This window comes from Phytophthora cinnamomi (assembly GCF_018691715.1).
Source record: "Phytophthora cinnamomi strain GKB4 chromosome Unknown Contig53, whole genome shotgun sequence".
In the NCBI taxonomy this organism is placed as follows: Eukaryota; Oomycota; class Peronosporomycetes; order Peronosporales; family Peronosporaceae; genus Phytophthora; species Phytophthora cinnamomi.
In genome coordinates this window covers 3316264-3331986 of record NW_027150986.1, presented here as the reverse complement: position 1 = coordinate 3331986, position 15723 = coordinate 3316264, and the positions used below count along the sequence as shown (strand labels likewise).

Below are 15723 nucleotides of genomic sequence, written 5' to 3'. Positions count from 1 at the left end.
CGGCAATGATGAGCTTCGTGTTGGAGATGGTCGATAAAAACCATAACCCCAACTTACCCAAGCGCCTGCAGCGAAATATCGATTCATGCAACTTCAGTGTGTAATGGCTAACCAATGTCGTTTGAAGGACACCAGTGACCAACACAATTTCGGCGGCTACTTCAGCCTTGCTTGTCCATGGCTCCGAGTAGCAGCTCAATGCGGTCGCGGACCATGACGTGCAGCAGGCTCTTCGTAGCTGCATACGTCTCGGTGGCAAACTTGCATACCTCGTTGTTGGTGCTGGATGTGAGCAGGCGGTACACAGGGAGCTGGAATTTCTGCTTGCCCTGCATCTCCAGGAACCTGCGCACGACGGATAACTTACTCACGACACTGTTCCTGATCAGCACCAGAGCCCAACGGAACAAAATCTCCGAGTTGTGCGAGTCCCACAGGGAAAGTGTGTCACCCAGCGCAATCACCACGTCCGTATCCGAGAACTTCGTCTCGAGGCAGCAGTCCAAGAAGTAGAGCACAGGCTGCGCCTCCCATTGTTTGGCCTCCTCCGACAGGTACAAAACGCTAGGTTGCACTGGAGTAGATGAAGATCGCCAATGAAACGCCAGCGACTCGCAGTTCTGCATGATTTCTTGCGCGTCGGAGAGATTTGGCGTGAAGTGTGGAAAACCCGGCTCGTTGAGCCACGTGTTGAACGAGATGTCGCCTTTAAGATCGGTCCCTGCTGCGTTTGCCAGCTCCGGGAAGCTCTTAAGGAAAAACGCGATCATTGACTCCGCTGGAATCGACCGGAAACGATACTCCGCGCAGTACCGTTTGAGGAAGTCGTCAAACACCTTTCCAAAAGCAATGTACCAGTGCCAGTCAGTTAACAAACAGACAAATCATTTGATCACATGAGCCTCACCTCGTTGGATCCCACAAGGCTTCGTAGGTAGCAGACGAATGCATAACCCTTCTCGTAAGCACACTGGTTGTAGCAATCACCGGGATCAATACCTTCGTCAAGGGGGACTCGCAATCGCGTCAAAGGAGATTTCTCCCCAAGCGACGAAATTTCCTCCCGCAGCAATGCCTCACCAAGCTTGGCATCGAGGCAGCTCAATGGTCTACCATGGACAACAGTCGGAGGAGACACATTAAAACCAATAGGTGCAGTAGTAAATCGTAAAAGGGCTTACCGTCCGTGCGATTCTTCCGTAATGCGTCGCTCAGCGTACATCGTGAAGCCTTCATTCAGGAAGAAGTCGCTCCACGTTGCATTCGTCACCAAGTTTCCGAACCAGGAGTGGGAAAGCTCATGGGCCACAACTGTACGAAAAGCAAGCGAGTATAGCGCAAGTTAGCTAAACAGCACACGGAACACTTCTCCCATCTACAGCCAGTAGCGTACTCGACACTAGTGACTTGTCGCCAGCAATGGTGCAAGGCGACACGAACGTAAGTCGCGGGTTCTCCATCCCTCCGTACGGGAAGGAAGGCGGCATGACCAGGATGTCGTAGCGTTCCCACAGATATTCACCAAACAGGCGCTCTCCGATCGCGAGGTACTCTTCAAGAACTCCGTCGAACTCCTTCGTCGCGGTTTCGATCATGCACGGCTCCGTCCAGATACTGGATCTCGGCCCAACCTCCGCTTCAACCAGGTCTCCCACCGCCATGGCCACCAAGTACACCGGAATGGATTGTTTCATCTCGAAGGTGAATTTCTTCTTGGTCGGGGTCACTTGTTTCTCGCCTCCATCTTCCTCTTCGGGCACGCAGTCCTCCACGTCACAGAGTTTGGCGCTCATGACGCACACCAGGTCCTTGGGTACGACCACCGAGGCCGTGTACGTGACCCGCACGGACGGCGAGTCCTGGCACGGGAAGAAGCTACGGTTCAGCACTTCTTGGCCCTGGGTGTACATGAAGGGCAGCTTCTTCCCCGCCGTCTGCTGCTGCTCGAGCCAGCAGACGCCCGGGCTCTGCGGGTCCGTTTCGTAGCGGATCGTGAGCTCAAAGGCGGCGGCCTGCGCCAGCTCGTCCGGGATTTCGACCTCCAGCGCCTGCCCGAAGGCCGTGAAGGGCTGGACGCTCCACTGGGCCGCGATGGTGTCCTCCTCGGGCAGCGCGACGCACACCGAGTGGATAACCAGGTGGAACACGTCCAGCCGCAGCAGCGTGGCCGCCGCGCCCGCCTCGAGTCTCTTGACGGACAGCGTGGCCACGCCTGCCACGCGCCGCTGGGCCATCTGCACCTCCAGCTCCAGGTCCACGTGGTGCGTGTGGAACTCGCGCAGCGCCGCGCACGTGGCCGGGTCGCGCACCTCGACGCTCGCCATGCTCGGCTGATCTTGAATTGACGATTGATTCACTTCGTCTACAGTGACTTTTGCCGCGCGCTCATTGGCGGATACGACACTAAATATATCCGCCAATGGGCGCGCAGCAAGAGCACTGGCACAACCCCCAGACTCAGAAGTTCTGAGCCAGATCTGATTCCCTCATTTTTGAAGATGAGCTCCTCGAAGCACGCGGCGCTGTGGGATGAGGTGCAGGGCGCCTGCGACGCCGCCAGGCTGCAGGCGGCGCTGGGCGGGGGAGCGGACGCCTCCGCGGTGCTGGACGGCTGGACGCCGCTGCACTTCTTGTGCGAGAACCGCTCCGTGGAGCCGGCGGCGCGCTCCGAGGGGCTGCGGCTGCTGCTGCGCGCGGGCTTCGACGCCAACGCCGTGGACGAGGTGGGCGACGAGGCGTACGGCAGCGGTGGCAATTGACAAAGGTTGGTGCTCATTGAGGCTGCGATTGCAACGCTGTGTCGTGCTGCAGAACGGCTGGAGCGCGCTGCATCTGCTGTGCAAGAACAAGAGCGGCGGAGACGCCGACCTGGTCCCGAGCATCCAGCAGCTCCTGGCGGCCAGGGCCAACGTGAACCTGCAGACCACGGTGCGTTCCTGAGACTATCGTGGTGGTAGCAGCTGCTGGCTGAGTGGAGCTATGGTTGATTGAGTTGCAATTGTAGGACAGCAAGAAGGCGCCGCTGCATTTCCTGTGCGAGAACGAGGCCGTCTCGGCGGACGCGCTGGAGGCAATCCTCAAGGCCAAGCCGGATGCCAGCGCTGTGGACGAGGTACGAGCGTCTGTGTATTGGATGATAGAGTTGTAATATGTTTGACTGACGTTCTGGTTCTTCACAGGACGGCAACTCCCCGCTTCATTATCTGGCGGAGAACAGCTACGTTTCGGACCGCATGTTTAGCCTCATGCTGGCGGCGAAAACGAACCTGAACATCCAAAACCACGTACGTTCTTGCATTTGACTGTGATTTGCTGACATCATAAGCGGAAGCGGTTTTTTCGGGAGATCTGATCTTGTGGTGGCTCAACCTGGTCTAGTTCCAATCCACACCAGCTCACTACATTTGCCAAAACAGCCGTGTAACTCAGCTCATGATCCGCGAGCTGTTGAGGTACAAGGCCAACTTCAACATCAAGAACAACGTAAGTTGCATTATTTGTAAACTGTTTCTTGCTATCAAATTGATTTGTCGTCTTTGCTGATCCTGGGCAGATTGGAAATACTCCTGTTCACTATCTATGTGAGAACGACGTGGTAACCGTGGACATGCTCAAGGAACTCATGAGTGATAAGCACGTGAACGTCACCATTCTCAACTCGGTTCGTAAAATTATCATGAACTCGTAGAGTTAAATCATAAGTTGCTCACCTATATTGTTGTTTATCAGCTGGGAAAACTGGCGAGCGACTATATCCCGTCGACAAAGCAAAACTGCCTCGCATTCCTTCAGAAGTTTGCAGCACCCAACTTGGCCCCGACGGGTGGAGCGTCGACTGCAACAGCTGAGATTGGTGGCGAAGACCCGAGCGAGTTACCAGATCCTTTAAAGAAGGCACTCACGGCTTGGAATGCCTCGCTGCCACCGTTTGATTCTGCTTTCTACAACGCAGTTTCATGTGAGGCAGCATTTGAGTCAACCTACGAGGAAGTTCAAGAGGTTTCGGGCCGTGCATGCGAAGCTCCCAGCGATGCTACGGTCTTTGCTGCATGGGAAAAGAGCCTGGGCAAGTGGCGAGCTTGCATTCTGCTCGCGTATGCTGCTCTCGTGCCCCCAAACATTTGGCATCAATATGCAGAGCAGTTTAAACGACCCGTACCATCCGACCTCTCCAAGGTGCTGGGCAAGGTGGAGGCAGCGTGGAAGCAATTTCCAGACCAGACCCACCGTCGCGGTCGCTTCGAAGCTCTTGCCGGTTTGTTTAGCCCGTAAATTTGATGTGGGAGATGCGCGCTGAACTTCGTGTAGGTAAAGCAGTGTGAGACGCAACATGTGAGGAAATGCCATTTTGCTTTTTACTACCATTCTGTAATACTCTACACTCTCTACACGAATACAATTTTGTAGTCGCCGCAACCGACTTCATCTTTGTATCTCTCGAACATTTGCTGAAGCGCTGCAAAGTACTTGGTGTGCACCTTATCGATGTCCTCTTGGGTAGGCTTTGGGATATGCGGGACCTCGAGGGGTTCACCTACCACGATAGGAATGTGTACCTTGCGCGGGATCGGTAGCAGAGCGCGGCCGTACGGGAGGAATGGGAACGGAACCGCAAACTTCTTCACGGACCACCGCTGTAACATCGGAGCTTGGACGTTATCCAGCATCTCGCCCTCATTAAAGCTGAGGACAGGAACTAACGGCACACCGTGCTGGATGGCCAAGCGAATGAAGCCCTTGTGATGAGTGTATACGCGAACTTCGTTTTTGCCTGACTGTTGTTCCAGCATTTCGGCTTGACCACCAGGTACAACCAGGACGCTTTCTTTCTGTTGCAATGTGTACGTGAAAGCCTGTCGGGAAACTTCGCGCGAGCCTAAATATTGAAGAAGGTCTCGCGAAAGAGGAAGTTTATGCATGACACTGGCCGTCAAAATATGTGCGTAGAAGTTCGGGAAGAGTTTTCGCCATTGTGCGTTGAACTGAAGCCACATGACCGAAATGGGTGTTATGCCGTGAGGGTGGAAACCCAAGACGTACTGCTTCGTAGGGTCCAGAGGCGCCATCCGAATGATGTTGCCATTGAAGTAGCGCTTGGTAGTTTCAATGAGAAAGCTATGTCCATTCATCCAACTAGCGCGTTCGCGGCATCCTGTTTCTTGCGGATTACCAAAGAAGGTGACCTCGTAGCAGTACGCTACAATTGTGACGATAAGGACCGGTACAAATGCTTCCATGTCGTAGATGTAGTGGCGGTACGTGGCTACAGCTGGAAGGCAACCCGTGACAATCTGGGGCAATATATACTTGACATCGCTTCGATTCACCTCCTTCCGAAGACCGTTGTGCGAATCCTTCAAGTACAACATGTTTGCAATTGAGCGCGATGTCATCATGGCCGCCTCGATACCCCACGCGAAAAATCCGTACATGCCGACATCCTCTCGACTTAAGTCCGTTGTCAGCGCGAACAGCAGAAATACCAGGACGTTCGGGATTACAAAGTTGTTGGTCAGACAACTGATAACCAACACGCCAAGACAGTCATCGGCGAAGTGGCGCAAGCTCTCATGGAAGTTCGAGTTACGAGGGGATGACTTAGCCGTGGTTGGAGTATCGTTCTGTTTGCCTCCTTTAACGGAAGTCTGAGCCCCATTCAAAGTTTGATCAGCAGTGGGCTCAACGTCAACAGACTTCCTGAACACCAGCAACGACACCATCATCCCAATCTCCGCCACGACAAACAACAATCCTGCCACGGCCATGATGCCCACAAACAACTCCAGCTCCACCACCACGAGCGAGATCAAATACAATAACTGCAACCCCATTCCAGCGGCAAAGCAAGACCACGACACAATCTGGATCAGCACAAAACGGCCGCCGCCCGTGAATGGTTGATAGAAGTTCCAGCCATCCTTCGTCGATAGCACACCGCCGAGACCATATGTGTTGAAGAGCGCCGTCACAAACAGAGCGAGCGAGCCCAGCCCGGTCGCCATCGGATACCCCACACTGCTGCCCGACGGGTGCGGGAACACGCGCGTGTACTCGGACGCCAGCGCCAGCAGCGTCGCGCCCACCAGCAACAACATGTTGTTGAAGTTGTTGAGCTGCACCACGAACCGGTCCTTCCGCCGCTGGCGATTGCGGTCGCGGCGCTTCTCGAGCGTCAGCACCGACGAAATGATGAGCACCTCGGCGATGAACGCCGCCACGGCCTGCACGGAGCGGCTGCCGGGTCTGCAGAACGGCAGGTCGCGCACGCTGTCGGACCCGAAGCACACGAGCTGCAGACCCACGAACAGCGCGTACAGCGCCCAGCCCACGCTCTGGTAGATGGCGAACATGTGGTTGCGGCGGTAGCGCCTCGCCAGCCTGGCCAGCAGCGACGCCGACGGCGACAGCGACAGCGCCGGCGAGTCGGGCGACGGCGGCGGCACCGACGACGTGATGCGCAGCACGCCGCGCGGCGCGTGCGAGATGGAGATGGGGAACCACGCCGCGGCGCTGGTGGCGGGCACGGCCAACAGCAGCGCCCACTGCGCCGCGAGGTGCGTGTCGCCCTGCAGCACGTCGGCCAGCAGGAAGCGCGGGTGGTGGTGCGTGAGCTCGGCGATGGCGAACAGCGTGAAGGCCGCGAACGACGTGACGGCCATCGTCAGCAGGAATGCGCTTCGAGCATTGAGCCGATCCACCGACACGGTTGCGAAGGCCGCATCCTCGTTGTGAAGGAGAGGAGGCGGGAGCGTTCGGGGCTTGCGGTGCTGATGTCGTTGCTGTGGTGAAGGCATTGGTACCTTTGGTCACGGAACTCTTCTTGACCCGTGCACTGGACGTTAACTTGCACAGTGAAATGCGGCGGTAGCCGGTCGTTATGCTGCACAACGGAAGAGGGTCGGCATTTGTTCACAGGAACTGCTGGTCTTGCATATATGTACCGTCCACCCAACAATTGGGAGCAGTACATATGTATGTCGAGCAGTTTCAACAAGAATTGTGTAGATTCTGCTCGCCGCGCGTGGAGGTATTAAGGCAGCGACGTGTTCCCCCAGCGCGACCAAACGATGCTCAAGGTCCGATCAAGTTCGTATACAGTAATAAAGTTGCCTTTTGGGGTATTACTACTACTTATTTTAGTCGGTGGCTCGGACTGACTAATTCGCGATGCACACTTCGCGCTTGTATGAAGCGAACAATGTTTTGTGATTGCTACAATGGGCCTAACAACTAGCGAAGGATTCTACGCGCTCTCTTCAAATGAGGACAAGTTTATAGTCTCCGCAGCCGACTTCGTCCTTGTACTTGTCGAACATTTCCTGAAGAACAGCAAAATATTTGGCGTGCACTTTGTCGATGTCCTCTTGAGTAGGCTTCTCGATGTGCGGCACCTCCAGTGGTTCCCCCACTACAACCGGGATATCGATCTTGCGCGGAATCGGCAGCAGAGCGCGGCCGTACGGGAAGTACGGGAACGGAAACGCCAGCTTCTTGACGAACCAGCGCTGCAGCATTGGTGCCTGGACGTTATCCATCATTTCGCCCTCTTTGAAACTCAGCACGGGGACCAGCGGCACGCCGTGCTCGATGGCAAGACGGATAAATCCTTTGTGGTGAGTATACACGCGAACCTCGTTCTTCGCAGACTGTTGTTCCAGCATCTCCGCTTGGCCTCCGGGTACTAGCAGCACACTTTCCTTTTGTTTAAGCGTATACGCGAACGCTTGTCGGGTCACTTCGCGTGAGCCGTAAAAGTGGAGCACATCGCGGGCGAGCGGAATTTGATGCAGGATACTCGCCGTTAGAATGTGCGCGTAGAAGTTCGGGAACAACTTGCGCCATTGCGCCGTGAACTGGAGCCACATCACCGAGATTGGCATGATTCCGTGCGGGTGGAAGCTCAAAACATACTGCTTTTCTGGGTCAAGTGGTGCCATCCGAATGATATTGCCACTGAAGTAGCGCTTGACCGTATCGATCAGCATGCTGCGGCCAGTAACCCAGCTTGCGCGCTCCCGACATCCAGTTTGCTGAGGGTTGCCGCGGTACGTAAATTCATAAATGTAAACGAAGATTGTTAGGAGAAGCACGGGGACAAATGCCTCCATGTCGTAGATGAAGTGGCGGTACGTGGCTACAGCCGGAAGACATCCCGTAACGATCTGGGGCAGCACGTACTTCACATGGTAGCGATTCACCTCCTTCCGCAGACCGTTGTTTGAATCCTTCAAGTACAAGTGAGTCGAAATTGAGCGAGAAACCACCATGATAAACTCCATTCCGGTAGCCGCCATGCCGTAGAAGGCGACACCAGCGGGGCTCAAATTTGTGGTGACTGCGAAGAACACAAACATCAGAGCATTCGGAATAAACTGGATGTTGGCCAAGCCACCAATAACCAGCACTGCAAGGCACTCATCTGCGAAGTCGCGAAGGCGTTCGTGAAAACCCAAAAAGCCAGCCTGCACCGAAGACGATGAAGCAGAACTCACTTCTTCAGATGACGTCGCCTCATCTTCAGGCGTCTTCGTATCAATCTCCGACTTTTCAGCAGCAGTTCGTGCAATGCCCTCAGCTCTCTTCGGCGACTGGCCAGCCTTCCTGAACACCAACAACGACATCATCATCCCGATCTCCGCCACCACAAACAGCGATCCTGCCACGGCCATGGCACCAACGAACAGCTCCAGCTCCACGACCACCAGCGACAGCAAGTAAAGCACCTGCAGTGCGGCACCAGCACCAAAGCACGTCCATGACACAATCTGGAACAGCACGAACCGAGCTCCACCCATGAACGGCTGATAGAAGTTCCAGCCATCCTTCGTCGATAGCACACCGCCGAGACCATATGTGTTGAAGAGCGCCGTCACAAACAGAGCGAGCGAGCCCAGCCCGGTCGCCATCGGATACCCCACACTGCTGCCCGACGGGTGCGGGAACACGCGCGTGTACTCGGACGCCAGCGCCAGCAGCGTCGCGCCCACCAGCAACAGCATGTTGTTGAAGTTGTTGAGCTGCACCACGAACCGGTCCTTCCGCCGCTGGCGATTGCGGTCGCGGCGCTTCTCGAGCGTCAGCACCGACGAAATGATGAGCACCTCGGCGATGAACGCCGCCACGGCCTGCACGGAGCGGCTGCCGGGTCTGCAGAACGGCAGGTCGCGCACGCTGTCGGACCCGAAGCACACGAGCTGCAGACCCACGAACAGCGCGTACAGCGTCCAGCCCACGCTCTGGTAGATGGCGAACATGTGGTTGCGGCGGTAGCGCCTCGCCAGCCTGGCCAGCAGCGACGCCGACGGCGACAGCGACAGCGCCGGCGAGTCGGGCGACGGCGGCGGCACCGACGACGTGATGCGCAGCACGCCGCGCGGCGCATGCGAGATGGAGATGGGGAACCACGCCGCGGCGCTGGTGGCGGGCACGGCCAACAGCAGCGCCCACTGCGCCGCGAGGTGCGTGTCGCCCTGCAGCACGTCGGCCAGCAGGAAGCGCGGGTGGTGGTGCGTGAGCTCGGCGATGGCGAACAGCGTGAAGGCCGCGAACGACGTGACGGCCATCGTCAGCAGGAACACGCCGCGCGCGCTCATCTGCTCGACGGGGACGGCGGCGAAGGCCTCGTCCTCGTCCTCGGGCTCCACGATGAGCCGCGGCAGCGTCTTGGGCTTGCGGCGCGCGAGCTGCGGCGTCTCCATTGCGGGCGGGTTGCTTGGGCGGCTTGCGCGCTGGGCGGCAACTTGAGAACTGGTGGACGAGGAGGAAGTGTCGTGGGTGGAATTGCGGCGGCTACCCAGCACGCAGGCAGGGGTTTCGCGCCGTAATCGGCCTATAAGCGCCCTGCGCGCCGACAGGATTAAACGCGTGCGTAATCCGAGCAAGCACTGCAACAACGCCACCTGGGGCAACGCGCGTCGCACCGAAGATGTGGAAATACAGGGCTGCGGACCTGCGGACTCCGCAGTGCGGAACTCGCGGCCCAGGCCGGCGAGCTTGGCCCCCGCGCAGCTGGGCGTTCCCTTGACAACGGTGACACAGGGGTGGGACCAACCACCCCGAGACGATTTTTGAACTTGGATTAATTTTGCGTGGTTCTAGCTAGCTTGCAGCAATTGGAGGCCTGCCATCGTGGAAATAAGAGGTGTGTGCGTGGAGTGGAGAGGAGGCTTCTGTCAGTTGGAAGCAGGGGTTGCTGTGCTCCAGTGTGCTGCCTTGAAGTCTGCGAGCTACGACTGATCACCAGCATTCGGCAGTGTAAATCACAATATCTTTCCAAACTTTACAGCACGAAGGACATGACGTAATCACGGATCGACCCATTTTAACTAAATACCCATTTTGTGTACCCATATAGTAGTTGAGCGAGGCTATCAAAAGCCGATCCACCAGGAATTTTTTCACGTTGTTGAAGGCCGTGAACTACGTGATGAAGAGTTGTCGCACGCATGGCAGGTCTTCTACGTAGCATGTAGCTATTTCTTGCGTACGCCAATAAATACATGGAGTGCTAGACGGAGAACACGGGGTTGTGCTCTCGTTTTCATCCACGATATAAACGGCGATGACAGAGAAACTGTTGCTTTTACGTTAACCCTTTCACTATATCTAATACTGTACCAGACATTTTTATCTGCAGCACTGTTCTCCAAATAGCTCAGCATGGGATGCTAAAAGTAGTTAGTCCACCAGCCAGCGATGAGACACGGCATTGGGCTTTTCGGAGCGCGGACACCCATTTCCTGGGTCGCTTCTGTAATCATGCCACTTCAACATACACTGGAGTAAACCTAGCGACATGAGTTCTCCTGAACGGAGCAGCAGGCCTATGCGACCTGAAGTTGCTTTGGCGTAGACCGATTCAAGTCGCTGTATTTCCGTAGCTACTTCCACACTCAACGCCGAATTCTAGACACGATGTCGTTTACAACCGCCTTGCTCTCTTCGGGCTTCGCGACGAACGCTACGACTGCCGCCGCGGCCGTAAGTCCGATCACGCCCATGCCCGTCTTCCGACCTGGCAGCCAGATGCCCGAAGATTTAGAGCGCGCGTTCTTGGGGCTGCTCCAGCATATACACAAAGGATACGGGTTAATGAGACATCTCTGCGGCGCAGCGCACTAAAAAGCCAACAGCCACGTACGGTCTCAAGGCAGTGGCCACAAGAACACGAGCGACCTCATCCTTGACAGAGTGTGCTTCGTAGCACTTGAGTGCTGTCGGGTACTGCTTCAGCGTCGCATCGATCGCAAAGTCGATGGGTTCTTCTTTCACCAACGCACTGCTCTCATCGACCTTGCCCTCTTCAACGTCGTCATCTTGTTTCTCCAGCTTATAACTAATCACCACGCGAGGAATCGAGGCGGGCAGTTTCTTATCGAGCTCCTCCACAAAAACCTTGCTCGGCTCGTCCTCAGGATTAAGCACCAGGAGCAGAACATCCGCTTTCATCTCGATCTCGTCATCCGACAACGCATCCGTGATCTACTCAGTGCAGACAAGGAACCGTAACCATTAATACAATGGCTACTGCATCAAAGAAACAAGCATCTCACTTACAAAGAGGTATTTTGTCGTGTCCCTGTCAGGCACAGCGCCGATTCCGCGCAGAATGAACTGCTCATCGTCTGTTAAGGGCGCCTCCTTATCTCCAACAAACGTATGAAGAAAGTGCTCCTTTCCGGAATCGGGTGAACCAAAAATGTAGCACGAGATCACGTTACGGTCGATCCTCATGGCCTTGCGCGTCAGGCTGCGGCTCCTGTTACAACCCAGAAAACGAGCCAGGTTTAGTAAGATATCAGAATTTTCAGGCCAGAGCACGACACTTACTTGACAAACTCGATGGCCGGGAAAAGCTTGTCGTTGTAGCCCAAGTAAAAAAGCGTTTCAAGAAGCTTCTGTGGGTTTTCCTGAGCCACAAAACTCCAGCAAGCAAGCCACACAGCGAGCGACAGCGTAGGCTTGCCATCCACCATGGTTCTCTCATACAGAAGCGGTGACGAGATCGCAGAGCACGTTGTCCACGGCGCACTCTCGTCCTCACAAATGGAAAAGATGGCCTCAACTTCGTTCTCCGCAATATTGTTATCCTTGTTCGCATCAAACTGGCGAAACAAGTTCGTCAGAAACTCGACCGTTTGAGGGGTAAGCTGCGCGGACTGATCTTCTTCATACGGGGGCAGCTGAAGGCGCTCCGGTGGAATCTCCAAGTGCAGGTCGTTGTTGTATCCGAGACTTCGCAACACTTGCCAGCCTGACTCGGGCCGGTTGCGATCGATAAATAGCCACCACAGATAGATGAATCCATCTACAAAAAGTCCACTGCGATCAGGAGCCACTCCAGACGGCACCTCCGACGAAAGGTACTCCATCAACGTATCGATCTCCGTGGACAGAAGGCGAACGCCGAAGCAGTCGTACTGGTACTCATTCAACTCATCGCGACTGAGAATCCCGCTGCGATCGCGATTATACAAGCGAAACGTGCGCTTTATCGCCTTTAGACACTTCGGTTGCAATTGCTATCGCATGCCACACACATACACCCGTCATTTCGTTTCAATTCAAAACTGCTTCAACATCATCACCATAACCGCAACGCACCCGTTTCTTCTCGTTGTAAAGCGGTGCCACGGGATAGAGCACTGCTTTCTGCGCCAAGAAGAAAGCCTGCGCCACCTGCGTGAAATTCTTCGCCGAGCATTCCACCTCCGACACCACAAACTGCACAACCGCACCGTCAAAAATTTCTGTCTGCAAAACCCCACAATAATACTACTTAATGCACCCACCGGATACGTGTTGACGAGGTGTCGCACTTGGCTCGCGTAGGGGCCGTCCGTCGTGGGGGTGACGGCGTTGATGTCCACCTTGTTGGCGACTAGCACGACGGGGATCTCCTTGTTCTTGGCGATGAAGTCCAGCCAGCGCCGCAGCCGCTGGAAGGTCTCGGGCCTCGTGAGGTCATACACCAGCAGGATGGCGTCGCTGCGCTTGGCGGCGTTCGTCACGCGCATCAAGTCGGACACGCGGGCTGCAGACAGCGAGAGATAATAAAAAAACAATCTCTCTGCATAAACTTATAAAAATTATTGAAATAGACAAGAATAAAGTCTGACGCACATGAGGTGTCGGTGATGGAGATGATGACGTTCTCGTCGCTCTCCTCGGCCGGGATCTGCACGTTCAGCAGCACGCTGGGCACCTTCTCGCTGAAGTGGCGCGACACGAGCGAGCAGATGAGCGACGTCTTGCCCACCTTCTCGTCGCCCAGCACCTCGATGCGCACCACCTGCGGCTTGAGCGGCAGTTTGGCGCGCGCGGGCTCCGCAGCCTCGTCGCCGCGCGCGGGCTTGGACGCGGCCGTGGCCGCCATGCTCTTCTCTCTCCTGCGTACCGGTACAGTATCTGCACACCACGCGCACACCAACTTGTTTCGCGTCGCCTTTTCAGCCAATCGCCGATCGATAAAACGACCTGAGAACAGCTGCGCCAGAGGTGACCTCACTTGGCTTGAAGCGCCGCAGCAGAAAAGCTCGGCAGGAAACGGACGGGCGTAAGGGACCCCTTTAGCGCACTAGAGCAGCCCGTAGCGAGCCACCAGCTCCGAGCACAGCAAGCGAAGCTGCGGCCGCCAGTCCGCGACGTGCCGCGCGCCGGCGAGAGACAGCGCGAGGCGTTTTGCCCGCCTCAGGAACAACGGCCCGCGATGGTTCCCAAGGGCCCAACCGACTCGATCCCCACCGCGGAGACCGCGCCGCCCAAGCTGCTGAGCACGCGCCGCCGCCGCCACTCGAACTGCGACCTGCAGGAGGCTAATACCAGCAACAGCAGCAGCAGCAGCAGTTCCTCCTCCTCCATCGTGACGCTGCATATGGCGTCGTGCCACGCGCCCGAGAGGAAGCGCCAGCTGTTCTGGCGCAACGTGGTCAAGCAGTTCAACTTCACGGACCAATCGGAGCGGGAGCTGCTGCTGTCGCTCACCGCGGGCATCAACTGGATGCACATGCGCGTGCTGCCCCGGGACTTCGTGCGCCGCCACCGAGAGATCTACTACCTCATCTCGTCGCCCGAGTACGAGCGCTCGGGCGCCATCGGCCGCGACGTCACGCGCACCTTCAGCATCTTCGAGCGCAGCCACCAGCACCAGCTCGCCGCGCAGCAGAGCGCGCTCTTCCGAGTGCTGAACGCCATCGCCGAGGCCGAGGACGGCTACTGCCAGGGCATGAACTTCATCGCGGCGCTCTTCCTCGTGGAAGGGCTGTCCGAGGCGGACGCGTACGCACTCTTCCTCTACATGCTGAAAAAGCGCCACTTGGCGGGGATTTACCATCGCAGCTCCACGTTCTTGGACGAGTACCTCCAGCACTTTGAGCAGATGTTCATTCGCGACCTGCCCAAGCTGCACGCCCACCTGCTGGCGCAGGGTTTCGCGATCCCCATGTACGGCATCGAATGGTTCACGACGCTCTTCTCGTTGTCGACCAAGACAGAGCTCGCGTGCGCGATATTTGACCTTTTCTTCGTGGGGGTGCAGGACGTTTTCTTACGAGCAGGACTAGCGATTCTCAAGCTCCTAGAGGCCAAACTCATGTGCATGACGTTCGAGGACTTTTTACGTGAGTTTAAGCCGCTCGTCCGCGAACTCGATCCTTACCAGGTCATACTGCAGGCCCTGGCACTTCGACCAAACCCCAAGATGCATCGTGAAGACACAACTGTACATGTATCCCGAGAGCATTTTCTCAGAACGGTGGGTGCGGTCGCGCCTTCGTGCAGTGACACCGGTGCTTCCAGCAGTGATAGCAGCTCCGCTGAGGGTGACGAAGAATCAGTATCATCGCTGGGAGGCTTCGGATTGCATCGCACGCTACCCCCGGAGATGGCTGATGCCGTTCGGTCAGGAAACGGGTCTCTGGTGCGCCGGTTGTGGGAAGCCCACGTTATTCGCCGGCACTATAGTGCTACCGCGAGTGTCGTCCTGGCTAACGAGATTCTCCACTACGCTATCTGGTATGGGCGTGTATCCGTTGCGTGCTTGGCCATCGATCGTTGCAATGCCGACGTCGACAATCGAGATGATGCCGGTCTTACGCCGCTGCATTTTAGTGTAATTCGAAACCAGCCCGACATGGTGCGTTTACTGCTTGCCCACGGAGCGCGTATGCAGGAAACCAGCATGCGGAGGTATTCGCCGCTGGAGTTGGCACATCGCTGGAAGCGGCGTGACACGACAGCAGCGCGACTTGTATTAGAAAAAGAAGAGGTGTGCCTCTACTGCAACACTAAGTTCGACGTGCTGGCCCTGGAGACAGCAGTATGCGGCCACTGCGAGTTCCGATTCTGCTGTAAACCACAGCACGCTCTCTGTATTTTCAAGCACCAGTGCCCGAAAGCTAACTGCAGAGGTGGTGGACGTGTTCGAGGATTCGGCAGGGATCGTCGGCTGTCTGAGCCAACCATGGCGATGCTTAATATTTGTGACGAGTGCGTGGACGGCAACAATGACGAGGAGGTAGCACATGATTTGTCTAATCTGGGCTGCGGTCGATCTAGGGGGTCAAGTACGTCAACGGCGACCACGGTATCGGCATGCAGTCGGATTGGAGGCAATCTGACGCTAAGTCGAAGCGTATCTGAGTCGTCGTCGCTTGAGTTTTTGAACTCACCAGCCGCGATATCCTGGCTTGGGTCACCTCGCTTTTTTGACGATAGTTTTCCAAG

The 15723-nt window shown here is 56.3% G+C and overlaps 6 protein-coding genes across 7 annotated transcripts; 2 read left to right on the top strand and 4 right to left on the bottom strand.

The window, feature by feature from the left end:
- Window positions 1-161: 161 nt before the first annotated feature.
- Window positions 162-2324, bottom strand: IUM83_00974 (Aminopeptidase B; the record flags this gene model as incomplete). Its single annotated transcript, XM_067924798.1, has 4 exons — window positions 162-836; window positions 908-1109; window positions 1182-1311; window positions 1394-2324. The coding sequence occupies 4 exons, from the start codon at window positions 2322-2324 to the stop codon at window positions 162-164; spliced, it is 1938 nt and encodes a 645-aa protein (XP_067789034.1).
- Window positions 2325-2498: 174 nt separating this feature from the next.
- Window positions 2499-4272, top strand: IUM83_00973 (Serine/threonine-protein phosphatase 6 regulatory ankyrin repeat subunit A; the record flags this gene model as incomplete). Its single annotated transcript, XM_067924797.1, has 7 exons — window positions 2499-2723; window positions 2812-2928; window positions 3005-3112; window positions 3180-3284; window positions 3379-3483; window positions 3554-3661; window positions 3730-4272. The coding sequence occupies 7 exons, from the start codon at window positions 2499-2501 to the stop codon at window positions 4270-4272; spliced, it is 1311 nt and encodes a 436-aa protein (XP_067789037.1).
- Window positions 4273-5512: 1240 nt separating this feature from the next.
- On the bottom strand, window positions 5513-6794 carry IUM83_00972 (Diacylglycerol O-acyltransferase 2; the record flags this gene model as incomplete). The annotated part of the gene is made up of 2 exons (XM_067924796.1): window positions 5513-5520; window positions 5588-6794. 2 exons carry the CDS (start codon window positions 6792-6794, stop codon window positions 5513-5515), a joined length of 1215 nt encoding a protein of 404 aa, XP_067789036.1.
- A 462-nt stretch (window positions 6795-7256) lies between these two features.
- IUM83_00971 (Diacylglycerol O-acyltransferase 2) lies at window positions 7257-9698 on the bottom strand (the record flags this gene model as incomplete). Its single annotated transcript, XM_067924795.1, has 3 exons — window positions 7257-8525; window positions 8577-9282; window positions 9352-9698. The coding sequence occupies 3 exons, from the start codon at window positions 9696-9698 to the stop codon at window positions 7257-7259; spliced, it is 2322 nt and encodes a 773-aa protein (XP_067788428.1).
- Window positions 9699-10892: 1194 nt separating this feature from the next.
- Window positions 10893-13375, bottom strand: IUM83_00970 (putative mitochondrial Rho GTPase; the record flags this gene model as incomplete). The annotated part of the gene is made up of 7 exons (XM_067924794.1): window positions 10893-11058; window positions 11141-11481; window positions 11557-11758; window positions 11830-12521; window positions 12604-12723; window positions 12792-13033; window positions 13123-13375. 7 exons carry the CDS (start codon window positions 13373-13375, stop codon window positions 10893-10895), a joined length of 2016 nt encoding a protein of 671 aa, XP_067788928.1.
- Window positions 13376-13708: 333 nt separating this feature from the next.
- Window positions 13709-15639, top strand: IUM83_00969 (EVI5 protein; the record flags this gene model as incomplete). 2 transcript variants are annotated; one of them, XM_067924792.1, is made up of 2 exons in its annotated part: window positions 13709-14719; window positions 15556-15639. In XM_067924792.1, 2 exons carry the CDS (start codon window positions 13709-13711, stop codon window positions 15637-15639), a joined length of 1095 nt encoding a protein of 364 aa, XP_067788412.1. The 2 variants fall into 2 exon arrangements, with proteins under 2 accessions (XP_067788412.1, XP_067788413.1); XM_067924793.1 differs by having other exon boundaries at window positions 13709-15133.
- Between the last annotated feature and the right edge of the window lie 84 nt (window positions 15640-15723).